A 23,684-nucleotide genomic window follows, 5' to 3' on the forward strand; every position below is an offset into this window, starting at 1 on the left:
GTCTTTAAAAAAAACTGGGTAAAGAGAGAAATTTAATGAGTGTAAATGGGAAAAATCATAAATTTATTGATCACTAACAATGATACAATTAAACTGAGGGAGGCTGCTAACTCATTTGAATAACTAAGAGAAATAAGTCATTCATATTACCGGAACTTTAGGACATGAATCTGAATCATGGAAAAATCTGGGATACTCTTATGTCATTTTTTACTTTTTTTTTCTTTGATAGGCAACCTAAGCTCCCAGGGTTTCGACAGTGCGACCTAATCATCCAATTACCTTATATAAAACAATTTTCGATCCAAAATTCCTGCATCAACTTCAGTAAGCAGGGCACTTATGGAAGAGAAAATTCTCATAGGAAAAAAAATTTGCTTATAAGAATTTTTTATTAGTTCTCCGAAAGAAAGTTTTTTGTTATTTTATGTAGTATGAGAAAACCAGAGTGAAAAAATGTGAAAAAATGAGAGAGGAGAAGGGTGGTGAAATGGATGGTGGTGGTCGTGAGATGGGAGGTGGGGAGCGTAAAAATAAATTTTCTCTCCATAAAAAACATTCTTCCACCCACAATGAATGAATGTTTCTCATAAAAAAATGTACTTTTTAAAAAAAACTCAATGAAAAAGTCTTGTTTGGAAGGGTCTAAAAATCCTTAAGAATTTTTTCATTTTGCATCACTTTTCTTACATCTTTCGCGCCTCCAACCGTGCCCTGAGATTAGGAAGCAAAAAAAGTTAATAGCAATGTGGATGTAGAAATGCTTCTCTTTGAATCCAATTCACCATATATGTGATACTCAAATGTCAATATCCATCATGTCATCCTTTTCAAATTCCTACCTTTTTTTTTCTCATAGAACCTCTGATTTAAAACCCAAAAAAATCACGTGTATACATCATAACACACAATAGTTGGCTAACTCCTGGATTATTGATACGCTTTCACAACTGCCTTACAAAGATGATTTACTGTGCGGACTTTCTTTCTAAGGAAATAGCTAGTTCCCCTGTGGCAGATTTCTCAAGGAGAATCTGGTCATTTTTGTCTGTCTCCTGCTCCTTTATCTTGGATGGAAACTGCTGTGAGAGATTCTGGCTGTGGAAGATGATGAAGGGTTGTAGGGACGGACAGAACTGTCAAAGGTCTCATTGAATTCCATCCTCGTTTCGTCTATGAAGGGAGGTTGGGAGGGTGGTGGTAGGCCCTCATCTCTTATGAACAGCATGTCCAGAGCTCTCTTCATAGAGGGTCTCAGTGCAGAGACTTCTTGTGTGCAAAGAAGCCCCACATGCACGACCCTCATTGCCTGCCTTGTTACAATGTGATTCTCATGAGTGTTGTTCCCCGCCATCAGATTTGGATCAATCATCTCGTGGACGGTGTCTGATTGGAAATGCCTCCATGCCTACAGTTCCGGAAAGAATGTATGCACTTGTTAGTGAAAGCTTGGCATTTGGATGGCCACAAAGGCTCCACCTTCCCAGCTAGGGGAGATCGTGATTAGCAACTTATGACATGGGATGAACACGGTTTGACACCCGCTAGGGGTATCCCTTGCAGCAAGGTTGAAGCTAGGTGTACTCCCCAGTGTGCAGGAGGGACTTCTCTGCCTCCTCTAGACCTACAGAGCATAACAATTCTCTCACGAAGCGCTCAGTTTGGTAAAAAGTTTGAGACTAGATTAGTCTTCTATAACATGAATGTACAGCTCTCTAATTTTGGAGTAAGTGGCTCTTTAGTTGGGCTGGGTCCAGGTCGGACAATGGTCAATCCTTACAGTTCAACTTCAAGTGAGGTTCAGCCAATTCAGGGAAGACTTTGACTTGGCTAGCTGGCCATGTTTCTTCACCATCTAGTGGTCTATTTGGTCTATGACCACCATGTGGCCAGATTTAACTTGAACCAAGTCAAACTCATATTAGACCAGTGCATAGAAGAAGGATGATGTTTCGGTAAAAAAAACACAAAAAAGGGAAAAGGAGAAGGATGAAGAAAACTTACTGCTGTAAGAAGACTCTCTGTATACTCCTCCACTGAGCTTCTGTTGTTCTGCACACCACTTACAATCTCAAGTAGGAGAATACCAAAACTGTAGACATCTGCTTTGTCAGTTAATTGTCCATGAGCAAGGTACTCTGGAGACATGTATCCCCTGCAGTAGAAACAAGCAATAATTACTACATATCTCCTGTGTCACATTATTTAGGATGTGAAAGATACATTAGTTCTTAGCTATAATGGAATGTGAATTGCTAGCTCTAGTGAAAACTTGAGATGGATTATGATCCGGTTAGGAAGGTAAAGAATAGGTTGGCATGTTACTGATTGGTGATATTCAGGTCACTTGCCAATTCACAAGAAAAATATGGTCTTTATCTGAAGCTACATGTAAGGAGACGAGTTTTAAATGAGCAAGAAGAAGAATTATTGGTTCACAAGTAATAGAATCTTACATGGACAACCAATGATAGAAATGTGATGCAGAATGGTTACATGGATGAGGAACTTGACAGCAAACTATTGAGAGCAGTCTAATCATTAGGAACAATTTAGAAATGCTTGCTTTTATCTCAATGCAGTGCATGCAGTTCTGTTGATTAAGCCAACCATTAGGTTTGATCAGCCAAATGATGAAAAGAAAAGCAGAAGAAAATGGTGGTGTTTGGGCAATGGATCTCAAATTGTTCAACCTGCCAAGTCATAAGCCCTTGGCTTCATCGGCCTGCGTCAAGTAGCTCTTATACTTACAGTGTCCCCGCAATGGCCGTGCTGATGTGACTTTTATCTTCTTCAAGGGACCTTGCTAGGCCAAAATCAGCTATTTTAGCCTGGAACTTAGAATCGATCAGGATGTTGCTTGCTTTTATATCTCTATGAATGATCTTGATTTCACAATCTTCATGAAGGTACACTAAACCTTCTGCAATTCCTATAATAATCTCCACTCTTTTATCCCAGTTTAGTTGCTTACCACGGTCTGAATCTGTCATAAGGAACTTAGCTTGTAAGAGAGAGAAAGAGAGTCTAATATATGTTTGATTGCTAACTGAAATCCCACATGGACTAGGGAATTGTGTGAAATATACTGAATCCATACATCATATATCATGAACAAGGAAATATTGAAATCATGTTGGTCAAATACAGAACAAGTAGGATACAGGAATTCTTTTTTCTTTTTTTTTTCCGTTTGGGATAGGGATGCCACAATTTATCAGAAAACCTGGTGAACTTGCTAGGTGAGGTACCATACCCAAATCTGTATAGTTATTCGTCTTTATTTTAACTTGATGAGGACGTATTAGAATCATAAGAATTAATGGCATGCCATTAGCAGGGGTGGAATGGTATATCATATTTATAGGAAACAAACACAAGGGCCACTATGTATGGTCATTGAACCGAAAGTAGTCAGATTTACTGCCTATTGCCAATGGCAGAATGATGATCAAATAGTCCGATTTTGCCTCTATCATAAGCAAGATAAGGGACAACCCGAAGTTAAATTTTCTGATATCAGCAATTGCATAGTTAGCCAGCTTTATATTCTGAACATGACAATATTACATTTTATTGATTGTTTTTTTTTTGTTCGCCCTTTCCCCCTTTTTTGAACAATAGTATGCAGACTGTAATGAACAAAACGTGAAAAAGGCCACATACCAAATATCAAACGATCAAGGCTTTTGTTGTGTAGGTATTCATAGACAAGAAGGCTTTCTGGTCCAGTGAAACTGCAACCCAACAACCTCACCAGGTTCTTGTGCTCCACACTGCTGATCATGTTCACTTCATTGAAGAAATCTGAAGCTCGATGTTTATTATTAAAGAATAACCTCTTCACAGCAACTTCCCTTCCATCTGCCAGCACTCCCTGTAATAAAATACTCGTAAATTAAATGCCCAGAAATTTAAACTTCCAAAACAGAAAAGCATGGTCTTCAGTTAACAGTGTTTATTTTGTTAGGTATCCCATGAGGCTTGTGTAAGGCACGCATTCTTATTTTTAAGAGTGCTATTTAGAACAAACTGAAGTGGTCACTTCTTAAGAATGACCAACTATGTTAAATTATGTATATATAAATATATATTTATACATATACTTATATATATATACATACGTATATATATAAGTATATATATACATATATGTATATATATACATATTTCTTTTTTGTTTTCTTGTACCCCCAAAACCCGATAGGGGTATTTTGGTAAATCCCCATGTAATATTTTTCTTTTTGTATTTTTCCTTTTCTCTCTTTTTTTACCTTTTCTTTTTCTTTTTTTCTTTTTTGTTTTTCATATTGTAAGACCACAAGGGGCCCCACTCATCTAGTCGTTGGGGCCCCAACGGTCATATTTATGACCGTTGGGGCTCCCAACGACTAGATGGGAGCCCCCTTGTGGTCCCTCCTCTCTAGTTTCCTCCTCTATAAATAGAGGAGGCTCTCAATTGTATTGTTATGGGTTTTTCACCCTCTTCTTTCTTTCTTCAATAATATCCAACTTATGCCTTTTAGGCACTTTTCCCTTTAGTGGGTTTTGTATACACTTTTAGTGTTTGTGTTCTTGGTTCTTGGCATCACTCTTCTAAAAGAGTGGTTTGCTTTATTGGTGCTTCCGCCTTTTTCATTACACAACTATAGATCAATTACCTTGTAAACAGTACCAAAACCTCCTTGTCCAAGCTTGTTATCTTGGCTGAAGTTTCCGGTAGCTTTTTCAAGTGCAGAGTAACTGAAATGCAGGTTACTGTTCAAAAGTTTTGGTTCCATTTTCACGACAGAGGCTGCATGCAGAGAGCATTGAGAAAATAAGTGGTCTTATCATTCTTATCCATAAGAATATGATTTTATTTGATAAAAAAACCGGTGCTACTATTTCAGATCCTGCATGGGAATGCCATTCCATGTACACCATTCAAATGAGGTTAGCTGCAGGTAGGTTGTTACCTGCCTCAACTTTGTAGGGAGGTGAGCCATCTCTGAGATGAGAGCCAGGAGAAGAACAACAAAGTCATGATATTATGCATGGATCCTCTTGGCCATACTGACTGCATGTCTTACTACTGTAGTGGAAAATGACTTACAGTAACACTGCATTAGTCTAGCAAGTGAAGACTGCAAGATAAAGGTAGTCATTGGGGGTTGGCATTCGCCAAGATGCTACTGAACTTGGTATAGGAAATGACACAATAAAACGACACGGAAGAGGTCTAGGTACAAGGATTACAGTGACCAAACAACTGTTTGATGGCATCTCTGTGGCTGTCGATCTGGTTGGACTCCGCAAAAATGACACTATTTATCATTCAGAATGGCTCTTGTGGTGACTTCATCTCTTTTAGCTGAATTCGCCTAATGAGCATCCAAGGTCTTTCATTGATCTAGAGAACCAAGATCCTGGCTAAGCCAATTCTGGCCCAACAAATGTTGAGAAAATATGATGGCTGTCATGGTCAAGTTGTTAATGGCATGAGCACACGAGCATACCTTTTCTCTTGTCGGCAATTCTTTTCTTCTTCCAAAGATATGTTCCAATGAAAATTGCCACTATCAAGAATATAACTGCGCTCACCACGGCTATGATCAGCACGATTCTACCCACTGTACATTTAATGCATACACAACAATCAGAACACAAGCTTAAAATTGACAAAAAAAAAAGATGAGTTCTGATCTCAGTGTAAGCAGCCCAGTGGTGCTGCTAACAAATCATACGTTTTGGTTAATCATGGTTAGGGTGTAGTATGTGGAATAAGAAATGTATTCAATGAGCTCAACATAGCCTTTTCCTTGTTACTTTTTTCTTCACACATTAAAAAAAATAAAATAGGCTTTTGGAGTAGGATCACCTAGTAAACTACCAAGAAAATGGAGATTACGATTACATGTTTCAAACATGGAACAGAAAGCTTGGCCTTGGAAACGAGAACAAATAATTTTTTAAACTGAAAGGGTATTGCATGAAACCGTGAATTTTGAATCACTGAAATGAATTATCCATATTCAGTAACAAGATATATATATATATATATATATATATATATATATATATATATATATATATATAGAGAGAGAGAGAGAGAGAGAGAGAGAGAGAGAGAGAGAGAGAGAAGGGGGATGGTCCTACTCTTACCCCTTTTTCGTTAGGTCCGGTTAGGACCCTCTAAAAATCATACTTTCAGGTGTTTTTTACTTTATCTGAACCGTTAAATGTGTTAATCATTGCTTATTTACTAAGAAACAAGCAAACAAGCATTCTTTCAAATTGATTTGATGTAAAAATGAAAATATTTTATTATCAAATTTTAGTATAATATCAGTCATTGTTTTTTTTACCTCTTTAAAATACACATCTGAGCATAAAAAATCTTAATAAGCAAAAAATACTTGAAAGTATGGCTTTTGGAGGGTCCTAAGGACCATCTCCCTTCTCTCTCTCTCTCTCTCTCTCTCACACACACACACACACACACACACACACACACACACACACACACACACACATATATATATATATATATATATATATATATATAGGGTGCTTTTGTGGTGGTATTGTACCACTGTAACTTACTGTAGTACACACTTGATCGACATAGATCTAAGCTCCAATAGCAAAATTTAACCTTTAGATGATGTCAACATGTTCGGTTTACTATTTTCACGTGTTAAAGTTAATTTAAATATAATGTTTTATACAATTTTGAATATGATGATTTATACAATTTGGAATCCATCCTTATTTTCATGAATTGTGAGTCATTGATTTTTCACCATCTCAAAAATGAATCTTATAAGGTATTAGACATGCTAAAACCTTGTAACAGATTAAATAAACTATGCTAAACAGATCAGGTTAGATCTACCATTTGGTGGCTAGATCATGGTTGCCAGTTGAGGAAGCGGGAGCAGAAAGCGAGGCACTTTCAAAATTTTAGGAAGCGGGAAGCGTGGGACCACTTAGGAGCGAGTCGGGAATCGTCTCGGAAGCGACCTAAGAAGCGAACCGGAAGCGACCTAGGAAGCGAGGGGGAAGTGACAAAAATAAAAATAAAAAATAAAAAATACAAAAAAAATGAAAAAAAATTGGGAAAGCATGGGGAAAGGGTGATAAGAAGCGCGCTTCCCCGCACGCTTCGGAAGCGCGACGTTTCGCGCTTCCGAAGCGCACTTCGGGGAAGCACGCTTCCCCTTTTACCTAGGCGCTTCCGGTAACTCTGGGCTAGATCCATACAAAAAAGAGTGTGTATTGTCATAAGCTATCATGATACAAAACCACTGTGATAAGAAGCGCGCTTCCCCGCACGCTTCGGAAGCGCGACGTTTCGCGCTTCTGAAGCGCACTTCGGGGAAGCACGCTTCCCCTTTTACCTAGGCGCTTCCAGTAACTCTGGGCTAGATCCATACAAAAAAGAGTGTGTATTGCCATAAGCTATCATGATACAAAACCACCACATATATATATATATATATATATATATATATATATATATATATATATATATATATATATATATATATATATATATATAGTTAACTCTGCCTGTGTATAACTGTTTAGTTATACACTGCCGATCCCAAGCCCGGATAAAGGAGGAGGGTTGCGGTAGGCCAGTGACAGCCAGCATAAAATCTTAGTCACACCCTATGAATATGAACCAATATGAGAATTTCGTTGGGGCGTTCCCTACTGAGCGACGCGTTGTACTCTATAGGCTCGAAGGCAGTGATAAATGAGCAAGGGTCGCTAGGTCATCGCTCAAAAGCGACGCGTCACACCGGCGCCCGGGTGTGGTGTCAAATAGGCAAGGGTTCCCTCACTTTCTTGGACGGGTGGGGGTAAAGAAGATAGTTCAAGACCATAAAATTAGGTTAGCCACTTGGAACATAGGGTCTTTAACTGGTAAGTTGGTAGAGTTAGTAGATGTTATGTGTAGGAGAAAGATGGATATTTCATGTCTACAAGAGACCAAATAGGTAGGTGAGAAAGCAAAAGTGATAGAACCTTGGGGATATAAGATTTGGTATACAGGAATAATTAGGAATAGGAATATGAATAGGAATGGAATAGGGATTGTTATTAGTCGTGAGTTTATAAATAATGTAGTTGAGGTCCGTAGGAAAGGTGATAGGATTTTACTTATTAAATTAGTATTAGGTACTGATATTATTAATATTATTAGTGTTTATGCACCTTAAGTAGGTTTAGATGATTCTATTGAGCGTCAATTTTGGGAAGATTTAGATGGAGTAGTACAAGGGATATCTTATGGAGAAAAGCTTTTCATCGGCGGTGACCTTAATGCACATGTAGGCATTAGTAGGGATGGATTCGAGAGTATCCATGGAGGCTATGGTATAGGAGAAAGAAACGAAAGTGAAGAAAGAATTTTAGATTTTGGTTTGTCCTATGATATGATCTTAGCAAACACTTGGTTTAGGAAGAGGGAGTCTCACATAGTAATATTTAAAAGTGGGGTTAATACGAGTCAGATAGATTTTTTCCTACTTAGAAAGAGAGATAGGGGTTGTTGCATCGATTGTAAGGTTATACCGGGAGAAAGTGTAGCTACACAACATAGAGTCTTAATTTTAGATCTTAGAATTAGAAAATACCGCAAAAGGGATAGACATAGGATAGATCCTAGAATTAAGTGGTGGGCACTGAAAGGAGCTAAACAATGAATGTTTGTAGAGCAGGTAGTTAAGGAAGCTGATTGGTGTCTCGAGGAGGATTCAGAATCAATGTGGAATAAGATAGCGGGTGGCATGAGAAATGTGGCTAAGGAGGTATTGGGTGAGTCTAAAGGCGGTGCACCGCTAGGTAAGGATACATCATGGTGGAACGAGGATGTCAAATTAGCTATTAAGGTTAAAAGAGAGTGTTATAGAAATCTAAGTAAGAGTCGTGATAATGAGAATTTGGAGAAGTATATGATAGCAAAGAAGGAAGCTAAAAAAGTAGTTCGAAACGCGAGAGATAAGGTATATAAGAAGGTTTATGACAAGTTGGATACCAAAGAGGGCGAGAAGGATATTTATAGGCTTGCAAAGATGAGAGATAGGAAATCGAGGGATCTGAGTATGGTTAGATGTATCAAAGATGAAACGCAAAGGGTTTTAGTCAAAGATGAGGAGATTAAGGAGAGATGGAAAGATTATTTTGATAAGCTATTTAATGGAAGTCATGCTCAGGATCTTGGAGACTTCTCCATTCCTTTTCATGAGATGAATCGTGACTTCATGCGCAAGATTCAAAAGAAAGAAATTGCAGAGGCTTTGAAGAAAATGAAATCAAGAAGGGCAGTTGGCCCAGATGGTATACCTATCAAGGCTTTAAAATGCTTGGGTGAGAAAGGTTTAAAATGGTTGACAAATCTTTTTAACAAGAATTAACGGACAAATAAGATGCCTAATGAGTGGAGGAAGAGTACTTTGGTGCCTCTATATAAGAATAAGGGTGATATACAAGATTGCACAAACTATCGTGGTATAAAACTCATGAGTCATACTATGAAACTTTGGGAGAGGGTGATTGAGTATAGGTTGAGGAAGGTTGTTATAATATCGAAGAATCAATTTGGTTTTATGCCTAGAAGATCAACTATGGAAGGTATACATCTTCTTAGAAAACTTATTGAGAGATATAGAGAGAGGAACAAAGATTTGCATATGGTTTTTATTGATTTGGAGAAGACATACGATAGAGTACTTAGGGATGTTCTCTGGTGGACAATGATGAAGAAAGATGTTTCTTTCAAGTACATTCGTATAATTAAAGATACGTATGAAGGAGTAGTAACTAATGTCCGCACTTGTGGAGGGGTGATAACCAATTTTCCTATAACGGTTGGGTTACATCAAGGATCAGCATTAAGCCCTTTCCTATTTGCTATAGTGATGGATGAGCTTACGAGATCAATTCAAGAAAATGTGCCGTGGTGTATGTTGTTTGCTGATGATATTGTTTTGATTGATGAGTCTAGAGTTGGGGTTAATGCTAAGTTAGAATTATGGAGACAGACATTGGAAGCAAGAGGTTTTAAGTTAAGTAAGAGTAAGACAGAATATATGGCATGTCGGTTTAGTAAGCAACGAAGTAGTGATGGGAGTGTAGTGAAGCTTGGTGAGCAAGAAATACCGGAGGATGACTGTTTCAAATATTTGGGATCTATCATTCAAAAGTATGGAGAAATTAAAGGTTGGGTGGATGAAATGGAAAAGTGCAACTGGAGTGTTGTGCGATCGTAGAATGCCATTACGGTTAAAGGGAAAGTTTTATAGGACGACAATTAGGCCCGCTTTACTATATGGTACGGAATGTTGGGCTGTCAAGAGACATCATATTCAAAAAATGAGTGTAGCTGAGATGCGTTTTCTTAGATGGATGTGTGAAAATATAATAAAAGATAAGATTTGAAACGAGGAGATACGTAAGAAGGTAGGCGTTGCACCCATTGAAAATAAGATGAGAAAGAATCGTTTACGGTGGTTTGGACATATTCGGTGAAGGCCTAATGATGCTCCAGTTAGAAGGATGGAGAAATGAGAAAATATATTAGTTAAAAGAGGTCGGGGTAGGCCTAAGAAGACTTGGATGAAGATGATAGGAAAGGATATGAAGGCTTTGAATCTCACCAAGGACATGGCATTGGATAGAAATGATTGGAGGAGAAGGATTCATATGAAAGACCCAAAATGATTTTCTTTTTTGGTTCATATCGCCGACCCCAATTGTTTTGGGATGAAGGCGTAGTTGTTGTTGTTTGTTGTTGTTGATATATATATATATATATATATATATATATATATATATATATATATATATATATATATATATATATATATATATATATGGCACTCATGACTTGCTCCGCCTTCATCCCCGTTTCATGTCCTCCATCCCCGGTTCAAACAGGGATGAGGCGGGGTGGGGAAAAGTGCACGTCCATCCCCGCCTCCACCCCCGGACGGGGATGGATTTTAACCTTCGTCCCCGCCTCCATCCCCGTTTCATACCCTTCATCCCCGGTCCAAACGGGGCGAGGCGGGGCGGGGCCCCCTGCCATCCCTAGTTGAAACTTCATTAAGACATTAACTAAAAGCATGTTTTAGTAAAAGCATTAAACATGCTTTGCTAAAAAATCAAAACATTAACTAAAACCATTAAAAGCTTTCAATTTTCCAAAGCTAGATTTAAAAATATTTCTACTTCCCAAAGTTGCATTTGGCGTTGGTACTCAGTAGATAAAAATTTAATTTATTAGTATTCAAGAGAGAGAGAGAGAGAGAGAGAGAGAGAGAGAGAGAGAGAGAGAGAGAGAGAGAACCTTTGGTGGATTTGTTTGAGTTGTTCAAGAAATCTGTGTCGGAATACCTTAGGAAGCATCCCGTGTACATGGCCCTCCCTTCGGACCCTGGTAAGCAACCCAAAACTTGCGTGGATGCATTTGTCAAGCATTCCCTACACCGGCTAGAGTTCACAGTCCTCCAACAATTTGCCAAACCGTACACTGACTCGTTGCCGACTGTCATTGCAGCCCGGCTGAACCCTGCACCACTTCCAGAAGCTTCTAGAACCATCTTACTCACTGCCCGCCTTGCCAACCCAGTAAATGCATCGGACTTCGGGGCTGACTTGGTGCAATTGATCCGATCCGGTGACCCGAAGATCTCATCAAAGAAGCTATAGTTCTCACCCCTCGTGAAACATCCATCAAGGAAGACACGACCACCAGTGTTAGGGAAGCACTGTGGGAGCAATGTCCGGATTCCGTTGTAGCAGAGGTCGCAGTCGGACGTGGAGAGGTCGCCATAGCATTGCGCAAGAGCGTAGCTCGTATCCAGACCCGAGCCTCTGACTGAGAGTCCAAACTGGTCGGTCCGGACCTGGTTGCTGATGTTGTCCATTGTGTTGAGGAAGTTGGAGACATAAACAGTGGTATTGTTCTTACGTTGGTTGTTGCATGCTATATTTAAGGTGTTGGATCTCGGGTCTGCCCTTGTTGTGGACAAGCGCAGAAGGATAATTTGGAGCACAAGAGCCAAAAGACCCGACCCAGTCTGCATTTTCTGATAATTTTGCTCCAAATCAAGTAAATTTCCAAGTGTTAAATTTCACTTGGAAATTTAAGAGAAGAAATATAGAGGGAGAGAGACCAATACGCCGTAAAAAAACTACAAAAACTCTAATACAGAGGGAGAGAGAGAGAGGGGTTAATTACCAAGGAAAAGGGGAGGGATGGCAGATAGGGCGAGAGACGATAGCGGCTTGGTGTTTTCCAACAGCAGAGATGATTAGCAACGGCAGGGACTTGGGGTCGCCGGGGAAGGCCTGACGTCGCCGGCGGCAGCAGGTGAAAAGAGAGAACGAGAGGGAAAAGAGAAGGAGACACGAGCGGAGGTGGCTCTGGGGGTATCGGTGGTCGCCGGAGCAGTTGGATGTTGCCTGAGTGGTCGCCAGAGGTCACGCCAGCGAGAGGGGAGAGGGAGAGGGCAAGGAGAGGGAGAGGAGAGGAGGCGCAGCGGCGGGAGCAGTGGCGACGGGCGAAGGAGAGGCGAGAAGAGGGAGAGGGAGAGGAAAATGTGTAGCGTGAGGGTGGGAAAAGAAGGGTACTAAGTAGCCTGTTTTCCATCCAAGATGTTGCGCCGCCCACGATTGACTTTGTGATTAAACGGGTTCACATTTCGCCATAGCGCACTATTGTGCATTAAATATCTTTTTAGAAAATAACATTAGATTTTTCCAGAAGATCTAGATATGCAAATCACTAAAGCAGAAAATTTGTAGGAAAACTGCCTTAAAAATTGACAAGTAAATTAAACGTAAAAGTTTTCAGATTTCTCCTACAATATTGCAAAGTTTAAATTTGATTGAAAGGTTTTATAGGTTATTTTTTACATGATATGTATGAGATCTGAAGGGAAATAAATCAATTATAGGTGGAGTTTGTCTAACACATAAAGAAAAAGCATGATTTTTTTGGGGTGAATTTCAAGGTTGGTTTTCATATTGAAATTTAAAAAATTAGATAAATGTAATAAACATAATAAATTCCAAGTAGGAGTTGAACTTAAAAGTTCATACTTTTCTCTTTTTCTTATTTTTCGCCCTAAGGAGTACTATAACCTCTCTCATGGTGAAAAATATCGTGATATCTGGAGAATGTCACCAAAAATCACAAAAAAAAATGCGATGTTTTTTGTAAGCATTTGTAAAATATGATAAAATGACCACTTCTTCGAAATGCCATATTTTACCATTTAAATGAATAAATCTTGACTCTGTTGTGATTTTATCTTAATATACAATTTTTATCTTAGAATCCAGGTGAAATGTTAATTTCGTTTTGATTTCTCTTCCTTTCCATATTTTTGGGAAAAAAATCAATTATTTATTTTGCCAAAAAAAATTGGGAAAAAAATCCCCGTAGCTTCATGGCCGATAAGTTGCCGTTTCAGACTTTTATTAGTGATGATTATGGGTTGTTGTTCTTGACTCCTTTTTTCTTGTTTTTCGTTCACCCTCTTTTATACATTACACTATGTATTCTGTCTATGTATTTTGTCTGTTTCATACCACATACCAGCCACGGTACCTTTGTGACCTAAGAGTTGAATACTTGAATTTATAATTTGATCTTTTATGATGAATTATTAATACTGCTAATCTACTTTTTTTGGTCAGCTATAAAATTTGGTTGGTTGTTGACATACCTTTCTTCTTAGATGGCTATCTTATTGGGGTTTTAGTGTCTTTTCCCAATTTTTATTTTGAATTTAAATTTTACTTCAAGCTGTTGAGAGATTAACTAAATTTCTGTTTCATTTGCTAAATATATAGGGATCTTTGATTTGTCTCTTGACTTGGATTGGGCTTTGTTTCATCATGATCATGGTTCCTTAAAACATGCCCAGTAATCTTTGCTCCTGCTGCACTCAATACTATGTGAAGAATTTTGATAGGGCAGACCAAAAAATTTATTTCAGTCTGACTTGAGTTGCTTAAAATGTTTCCTTGTCTCCTATATATGCTCTACTGCGTTTATAATATTTGAAGGATGAGGCCCAATGGTACATCATCAATATTCCTAACCCAAGTATTGTATATATGTCACTAGTCCGACCCTCCCTTTGGAGCCATTTGTGATAATTAACTATAAAATGGATCTGTTTATCACAAAGAGATTTGTTGTTCTTGATTGAGGGGGAAATAATTTGGGCAAAACAAATAGGAATAACATGAATTCAATCTACAACACCAAAACCAACTAATAGCTATCTGTTTTGTATATAAATTTTCCAGAGGTCTGGTGGAATTCCTTTTATTTGCTTTATTCCCTATTTATGATAACTGGAATTCTGAGGAAATAAACCGTGTTTCTACAAAGGTGAAACATACCAACTAACCAGTTTGGTCTCAAGATATCTGGTTACACTTGTGCCAAAAGATGCTCAAGTCAGTTCCTGTGATTTCTTAAAACCACCTTCGTTGACAGCACTAAATATGTGAATGATCATTAGAATTATCATGCTAATCTGGGATGCACTTATTGGATTACCCAACCGGAATTGTAAAGTGATCACGTAAGGTTGGGCCATATGATATCTCATGTGGTATGATCTTATTATGTGCAGATGTGTACTTATCTGTCAATTTTCAATTTTTATGATGAACTAAATTGAAAATAAACCTTAAGGTGGTTACAATTAGGTTACGATCCTCAAGCCATATATAATGACTATTCTCTTCAAATTTCTCATCATCATCAAGAGAAAATTGTCCCTCTCTAATTAGGTTTAGAGAAGAAGGCAAAGCCACGTATAAAGGTTCTGAAAAATCATACCTGTGAAGATCTATCGAAGCACCAATGGATTCAAGTACACTTCTGCATCAAGTTTTAGATTATTTTTTTTTCAATGATTTAGCATGAACAAGTTTACGATCTATTAATTCTTTTGTGAATTTAAAATCCAACAATTAGTATCAGTGCGGCTTGTTCTTGTTGAATCATTGAAATATTCATTTTTTTACATTATGTTTTTCGTTGGTGGTGATCGGTGCTAGTCAGTTTGTTTTTTTTTAATGCAGGCATCGTTGGCTGCCTGTGCGATTCTCGAGGAAAGGAGAAGGACTGGATCCCCTTTCCTGAGCCTCTTTCCGAATGATGGCGGGGTGCGAGCGAAGGAGGGTCGAACGACCCTTCTCGCACCATTCGGTAGTGTCCGAACTCTAGAGAGGGCCGTTTGACCCTCCCCTCAGGGATATCGGACATACAAGAGGACTGATCAACCCTCCCTGTTCTAACTGTCAGATCATCTCCGGCAAGGGGGGTTCACCCCCTTTCCAGTCGGCTGGACGGGAGGGCCGATCGGCCCTCCCCTATTTTTATTCTGTTCGCCAAACGGGCTGCTTCCCGTTCAGATTGCCAAACGATGGGAGGGCCCTTTCCTCTTTTAGATCACTGAAATCAAGAGGCGGGAGGGCCGATCTACCTTCCCCCCTTTTCAGCAAGCCGGATGGGGATGGGTTGCCGCTCGTTCAGATCGTCGGATGGCGGGTGATAGTTCCCGACTGCTCAGAATGTCGGACGGGCACTCGCCTACTCAGATCGTCAGACGGTGGAGGCAGACGCCCATTCCGACTAGATGGTTTTAGGTTTGGCGGCAACTCAGGGACATTTTTGGCCATCATCGGATGTTTTGAGGACCGATGGCTGATAGTGTTTGGTTCAGCTCTCTATCGACGAGAAACGACATCCACTTCGGCCCTCTGCCAGTGGGTTTTGGCATCAAGTTCTGGCTTCCACCACTTCAGTCGGTTCAGTCAGGTGAGCCGATCGATTCGACCATTAGGCTTGGTTCCGGTTCGGCTTTTAGCCAACCGAGTCAAGGCCGGTTCAGCCTTCAGCCGATTGAGCCAGGGCTGGTTCAGCCTTCAGCTGACAAACCTGCGACCGATATGACCCTCAGTAGAGCCAGTCTTTTGTTTCTTTTGGGGGAATGGCTGACCCGGTTCGGTCCCTATTTAGTTGCGGGGACTTAATTAAGTCAGCTAACACCTCTGTGCATCGGGCCAGGCCAGTTCAGCCTTTTGGGTTGACCCGGTTCGGTCTCCATCAGTATAAGGGGACTGAACTGGCTCGGGTGTGGGAGCCAGACTCGTGTCGGGTCAGGCTTGACTTGACGCACCGGTCAGGCCTGGTCAAACCTGACCTGATGGCCTAGACCGTGTACCGACTATGGTGTTGGAGTCTGACCCATGACGGGTCAGGCCTGTTTTGACCCGCTGATAGGTTTGGGTCGACTTGATAGGTCAGACCCCTTCGCATGTGCTTTAAAACTCATAAAAACAAATGGCATAATTTTTTTATAAGATTTTTTTATGAGATTTAAGTTGTTAAGTATGCATTTTGGGTTCGTTTAGAGGGTTGTCTTTGGTTACTTTTCGATCCTATACAGATTATGATTATGGTTTTTTTTTTGTTTATATGCATGTATTGACATATTTGAACTATGATATTCTTTTCAGAATAAGCATCTAATATTCTAAAATGAGTTGATTGAAATAACATGTTACCAAAGTAACCTCTCTTGTATAGATTGACTCATTTGGAATATTAAGATATTTATATATTTAGGTTTCATGCGAATAGTGATCAACCCAAAGAAAGATTACTATTTGGCTGAGCCCAAATATATATTTTTCAGTAATGAATATGAGATGATTGTACAGTTTTTCATGTGAATAACGAGTCGGTCCAACGAAAGGCTTATTGTTTGACAAGATTAATTATTCATATTTGATTACTGTGATGAGAGTACCATTTATAAGTTAACATTTTTGTCCAAAGACTAAATGTCAATGTTGTTCTAGGTATCTTGTGATAGGGTTCACCGTAGTTTAAATATATTTGTTTTATCTTAATGAATATTAATTTGCATGTTAATTGTAAGTTTGTTTTGTTATTGTTTTAGTTAATACCTTTACTTCTACGATATCTGCAAATATAAATTCGATCTCTGTTTTGAGTAGTTCTAACTTCAAAAACTAGAAAGAGAATGTTATGATTATTCTCGGATGTATGGATTTGGATCTTGCACTTCGAGAAGATCAATCACCTGCTCTTATGGATAAGAGTATTACTGAGGATAAAAAGAACTCTGAACAATGGGATTGATCCAATCGCATGAGTCTTATGATCATGAAACGTGCAATTTTGAAATCCTTTAGGGGTACTATGTCTGAAGAGGTTAATGCCAAGAGGTTTCAAAGGAGATAAAAAAGTATTTTGCTAAAAACGAAAAGGCTGAGACAAACACTCGCCTTTCGAGTCTTGTTTCAATGAGGTATAAAGGTAAAAGAAACATTAGGGAGTATATTATAAAAATGTCCCATCTTGCTTCAAAACTAAAGACACTAAAGTTAGAGTTGTCTTAGGACTTACTCATCTACTTAATTTTGATATCTTTTTCTACACAATACAATCAGTTTAAGGTCAATTATAACTGTCAGAAGGACAAATAGATTCTTAACGAGCTCATTTTCCACTATATGAAAGAAGAAAAAATAATGAAGTAAGAAAAGACAGAAAGTGCTTACTTGACAATAGCCTCTAAAGATAAATTTAAGAAAAAAAAGGAATAAGGAAGCTGCAGTGGACTCTCAATCACAGAAGAAAAATAAGAGACATCAGGATCCAAAGTCTAGTTGTTTCTTTTACAAAGGGGAGGGTCACATGAAGAAGGACTATACCAAATATCATGTTTGGCGTGAAAAGAAAGGTACGCTCCATACTTTGGTTTGTTCTAGAGTTAATTTAAGTTCTGTACCCAAACACACTTGATGGATGAATTCTGGTGCTGCCACTCACATAAGTATGTCTATGCAGGGTTGCCTAAGTTGTTGAACTCCAATTGATGCTGAAAGATTCATCTATGTGAGCGTTGGCAAATCAGTTCAAGTTGAGGTAAAAAGGACATTTAGGTTACTATTAAAGACTGATAGTTATTTAGATTTGAAAGAAACATATATTGTATCGTCATTTAAACAAAATTTGGTTTCTATTTTCTCATTAGATAAGTATGGTTATTCTTGTTTATTTGGAAATAGTCAATTTGAATTGTTTCTTAATTCAAATCTTATTATGACCAATTTTTTATCTATGGTTGATAACCTATATTTGCTTAATACTATTGCCTCATATAATGAAACTTGCATTCAGGCTTTTATGGTACAAAACAAAAATTAACGAATGAAAATTTTGCTTTATTATGACACACTCACTTAGGTCATATTTCTAAACAAAGAATTGAAAGGCTTGTGTGTAACACCCCGTTCTGGAACCTCAAGAGTTCAAGTCCGGTTGGTATTACTTCCCAGAGGGAAGAGTGCAAAGCTTACACAGAGAAAGCGTGGCTAAAAAAAAACTTTTTATTTTATTTCCATAATCAACTTTTTCTTACAATGTTCATCATTCATAACAGAAAAAGAACAATTACAATTTATTCAATGACAAGGAAAAGAAATTATACCAACTGCTCTGCTGAAAACTGCTCACACTTTGACTGATACTAATACTTGGAACCTACAGTTGTAATTAAACAAAAATGGGGGTGAGTCTACAACCCAGTAAGAAATAATTATAAGTAAATAAACAATCAATTTACAACTGTAGTGGGCTCTAAGCCCCTAGTCTTAGTTTAGTTCTCGATACACCACACATGTTTGTATATTTTAATTACTTCCATTATCATTCTCAAATACACTCTCTCTCAACTATCACTAGGTTGGCTATACTGGTAATAGTCATCTATGGGCGTAGCAACCCTGTAGAACATCTTAATTCTACATGTTGGCCAAACAATGAACCATACACTCCCAGTAGTCCCCAGACCACCAGGCACTACAGTAAACCACCACGGGGACCCCATCGGTAGCTAGCGGGGAGGTCAAGCTCTCAATCTCGGCATGGTTCATGCTACATTCTAACCATAATGGTTATCAACCATCTAGGGTCCTCCAGAGTCCCAAACCAGTGTGAGTGAAATCCTAAGTCATAACTAAGTTCACACATTGAACAATATTCTCAATTTCATAGTTCACTCGTTCTCTCACGAGTGGTGTCATGACTGATCACAACAATCTCATTCTTAATCTCATGATGACATTAGGACTCACACCTCTCTCACTTAACACGCAATGATGTAGTGTCTCTACATCATTAAATCACCGGCGGCCCACTCTCCATGGTGGTTACACTCTTGCCGCGAACCAGGTAGCCCTTGCCACAGGTCACCACTTCCGGGATTTAAGGGGTCCTGCATGCTGAACTCTAAATATTCATTCATACCACATGAATGAACTAAATGAGACTCTAATCTAAACTTAATCTCATCACAATGCATGATATTAATAATCAATTAGACATGCAATCACAAACACAATCGCTTTCTATCATGCATGACATATCAAAACTAACATGCATATTACAATAAACATGTATAAATTAACTCATAATGTCAAGCATGGAATTTATGCATGTCATGGTCTCACTCAAAGCTATTATGCTAATCACATAACATCTATAGCACTACGATAACAAGCAACGTGGAAAATGTTTATTCACATCTAAAGTTACTTATAACATCCCTTACCTCGAGTGTGAATCTGTGATTTCTCCGAAATCGGCCTCACGAAGCTCTAACAATAGGATCTGATCATTAAAACAACGTATTTAGATTAATTCACGAAACCTCTTACCAAATTACCAAAATACCCTTCCTGAATCTTACTCAAGAAACCACGGTTTCTGCGATACTAGTTTGACTGAAGTTCATAGACCAATGGATTTCCCTCTTCAATACGAATCCAACGCACCAAACCTCACTCGATTCCGAGTTCGGAGTGCGAAGATATGTCCATTTTACTGAAATGGATCCCGGGTATCCAATTGGATATTTTGGTCGTTTCGGATTTCGGTATAACTCTAGAATTTCTCGATCCAGATCCATCTGTGATCTGGATCCAACCTTATCTGTTTGGATTCAGATCCATATCCAATTCTGATCTGGATCCAAACCCTGTCTGTTTGGATCTCGATCCATAACTCTTCTCGATCCACAACAGTCTGACTGGATCCGAACTGGTCTGACTGGATCCATACTATTCTGACTGGATCCAGAATAGTTTGACTGGATCCAGGACATATTGGATGGATCTGGACCTACATGACTGGATCCTGGACAGTCTGATTGGATCCAAATTTGCCTGACTGGATCCAGAATAATCTAACTGGGTCCAGACCTGTCTGACTGGGTCTAGATCCGAGACTGATCCAGTCAGATCTAGACCCGATTAATCTGGATCTAGGACCGGTTCAGATCGAACTGGGTCCAGACTAAAAACCCAGATCCAGACCCGACTGGTTCGGTTCGGACCTTGGTTTAAACCGGATCGGTTCAGACCTGATTCGGTCTGAACCGGTTCTACTTGAACCAGAATTCACCAAACCGGTTTGGCTTGAACCGGTTTGACCTGAACCGGATTTGCCTGAACCGGTTCGATCTGAACCGATTTGGCCTGAACCGGTTCACCCAATTCACCTGACCCGGTTCGGTCTGGGTGCGACCCGGACCGACCCGGTTCGGTCTGGGTCGCACCCAGGCCAAACCGGCCTCTTTTTTTTTTTTTTTTTTAAGGACTCGGTCTAGGCACGACCCAAACCGGTGGGCTCGGTCTGGGTCGCATCCAGACCAACCCGGTTCGGTCCGGGTGCCCGGACCGAACCGGTCCCCCGATTAAAAAGGGCAGAAGGGGTTGTGCCCCTTCCGATCTCAGGTGCAGGGGGGTCGGCCCCTGCCGACCCTCTCTCTGCACCCACAAGCCTGGGCCGGCCTCCGGGGCCGGCCAACGGTGTCGGTCGGCCGTCGGAGTCGGCCGTCATAGGGGCCGGCCGACCCCTCTCTCTCTATCTCTGTCGAATTTTTTTTTTCTTTCAAATCCTGCAACTCGCGGGCAGCAATGGTTGCCGGCCTCCCTTTTGCGCTCAGATCAGAAAAGTAGGACGAAGAATAAGATGGGGAGGACGAAGACTTACCTCACCGTCGTCACCGTCGTCGTCGTCGCCTCACTCTCTCTCTCGCTCCCCTTCTCTCTCTGTCTCTCCCTCTGCCGCGGATTTTGGGGGGTGAGGTTTATCCTCACCCCCTCCCGTTACGCGGTTTCCCCTTTGGAGAAATCGCTGTTCTTTTTTTTTTTGCTTATCCCCTCCGGCGACTTTGCCGGAGGGGGGTTTTACAATTCTACTCCCCTTAAAAGAAGATTCGTTCTGAATCTTACCTGGAAACAAATGTGGAAATTGCTCGCGGATATCATATTCACGCTCCCAAGTAGCCTTCTTATTACTGTGATGACTCCATCTAACCAATACCAGAGATAAGTCCTTATTTCTCAGCTTTTGCACTTTCGTGTCCAAAATCTCTATGGGCTTTTCTCTCATACTCAAATCATCTTGTAAATCCAATACAGTCTCGAGTGTATCTAATATATGGGAGGGATCTGTCACGTACTTTCGCAACATGGAAACATGGAACACGTTGTGAATTCGAGCTAAGAAAGGTGGTAGGGCTAAACGGTATGCTGTCTGACCAACCCTCGCTAGTATCTCAAATGGTCCAATATATCTGGGATTCAACTTTCCCCTTCGACCAAAACGCATTACTCCCTTAAACGGAGATATCTTCAAAAATACGTGATCACCTTGCTCAAATTCCAACTCACGACGCCTTTGGTCCGCATAACTTTTCTGTCGACTTTGTGCTGTGAGAAGACGCTCTCGAATGAATCTTACTTGGTCTGTCATTTGCTGAACCATCTCGGGCCCTAACAAACTCCTTTCTCCGACCTCATCCCAACACAAGGGAGTTCGACATCGTCGACCATACAATGCCTCAAATAAAGCCATGCCTATACTTGCTTGAAAGTTGTTGTTGTAGGCAAACTTCATTAATGGAAGAATATCATTCCACGTGTCATTATATTCCTAACTGCATGCCCGTAGCATGTCTTCTAGGGTCTGAATGGTTCGCTCTGACTGACCATCTGACTGAGGGTGAAAAGTTGTACTCATTTTTAATTGTGTCCTCATTGCTTCTTGAAAACTTTGCCAAAATCGTGATGTGAACTTCGAGTCTCTATCTGAAACAATTGAATCAGGTACTCCATGGAGTCTAACAATCTCTCTAATAAATAATTGAGCCAATTGGTCACACGAGTGAGTTGTCTTACAAGCCAAAAAGTGAGCTGACTTAGTTAGCTTGTCGACAATCACCCACACTGATAATCATCCCATTCTTTGTCTTTGAAAGCCCCGAAACGAAGTCCATTGAGATATTCACCCATTTCCACTCGGGTATGGGAAGTGGTTGCAAAAGGCCACCTGGTCGTTGGTGCTTAATCTTCACCTGTTGACATACAAGACATTTGCTAACAAACTCAGCAATGTCTCTCTTCATACCACTCCACCAAAATGTATCTTTCAGATCTCGATACATTTTAGTGCTACCAGGATGGATGGCATATCTAGAATGATGTGCCTCTTCCAATACTTGATTTCTCAGTTGATCATCCTTGGGAATGCACACTCTTTGACGAAATCTAATAAGTCCTTGATCATCAACTTTGAATTCTGACTCCTCATTTTCTGAAATCTTCTTTCTTACTTGGATCAATTCTGGGTCTAAGGGTTGCTTTTCCTTAATTTGATCCCACAATTCTGACTTCAATGTGGTTTGCACGAATAATAACCGACCTGGTAAGCATTGAGCTTTTGCCTTTTGATGAGCCACCGAGGAAAATAACTCCCAATCTGCGAGTCTAGCTAGTGCTTTTGCCTTTCTGCTAAGAGCATCAGCGACTACATTCACCTTTTCGGGATGATATTTTAGCTCGAAATCATAATCTTTCAGAAATTCCAACCATCTCCTTTGCCTCAAGTTCAAATCTCTTTGCGAAAACAAATACTTAAGGCTTTGATGGTCGGTAAAGACCTCAAATTGTTCATCATAGAGATAGTGCCTCCATATCTTAAGGGCAAATACCACCGCTGCTAGCTCCAGATCATGCGTCGGATAGTTGACTTCATGAGTTTTAAGCTGACGAGATGCATAAGCTATCACTTTTCCGTGTTGCATCAGAACACAACCCAATCCTTTGTGAGAGGCATCGCTATAAATAGTGAAACCTCCAGATCCAAAAGGTAAGACCAACACTGGGGCAGTGGTCAAACACTTCTTTATCTCCTAAAAACTCTGCTCATATTTATCATTCCACTCGAACTTTACGTCTTTCTTTGTGAGCTTTGTCATACGAGTCGCCAACAAAGAAAATCCTTCTACGAATCGTCGGTAGTACCCAGCTAATCCCAAAAAACTGTGAATCTCAGTAGGATTCTTGGGTCTTGACCAATTGGTGACTGCTTCGATCTTTGCGGGGTCTACCATAATCCCGTCTTTAGAAACAATGTGTCCAAGAAAGGACACTTGTTCTAACCAAAAAACACACTTAGAGAATTTGGCATAGAGCTGATGTTCTCTAAGTGTCTGCAGAACTATCCTCAGATGCTCTTCATGTTGCTCCTTCGAGGTAGAGTATATGAGAATGTCATCGACAAA

At 39.8% G+C, this 23,684-nt stretch overlaps 2 protein-coding genes across 2 annotated transcripts; both read right to left on the reverse strand.

Moving 5' to 3' along the window:
- Positions 1-1,031: 1,031 nt before the first annotated feature.
- On the reverse strand, positions 1,032-12,501 carry LOC149815589 (cysteine-rich receptor-like protein kinase 2). The gene is made up of 8 exons (XM_089989197.1): positions 12,236-12,501; positions 11,342-12,083; positions 5,499-5,612; positions 4,662-4,795; positions 3,667-3,877; positions 2,752-2,986; positions 2,005-2,155; positions 1,032-1,408 (listed from the first exon to the last, which is right to left on the reverse strand). The coding sequence occupies exons 2-8, from the start codon at positions 12,078-12,080 to the stop codon at positions 1,064-1,066; spliced, it is 1,929 nt and encodes a 642-aa protein (XP_089845323.1). The 5' UTR covers positions 12,081-12,083; positions 12,236-12,501; the 3' UTR covers positions 1,032-1,063.
- Positions 12,502-17,462: 4,961 nt separating this feature from the next.
- On the reverse strand, positions 17,463-21,886 carry LOC149815590 (uncharacterized). The gene is made up of 2 exons (XM_089990578.1): positions 21,352-21,886; positions 17,463-17,485 (listed from the first exon to the last, which is right to left on the reverse strand). The coding sequence occupies exons 1-2, from the start codon at positions 21,884-21,886 to the stop codon at positions 17,463-17,465; spliced, it is 558 nt and encodes a 185-aa protein (XP_089846704.1).
- Between the last annotated feature and the right edge of the window lie 1,798 nt (positions 21,887-23,684).

Source organism: Nuphar pumila, chromosome 15 (assembly GCF_984573655.1).
Source record: "Nuphar pumila chromosome 15, dmNupPumi1.hap1.1, whole genome shotgun sequence".
Lineage (NCBI taxonomy): Eukaryota > Viridiplantae > Streptophyta > Magnoliopsida > Nymphaeales > Nymphaeaceae > Nuphar > Nuphar pumila.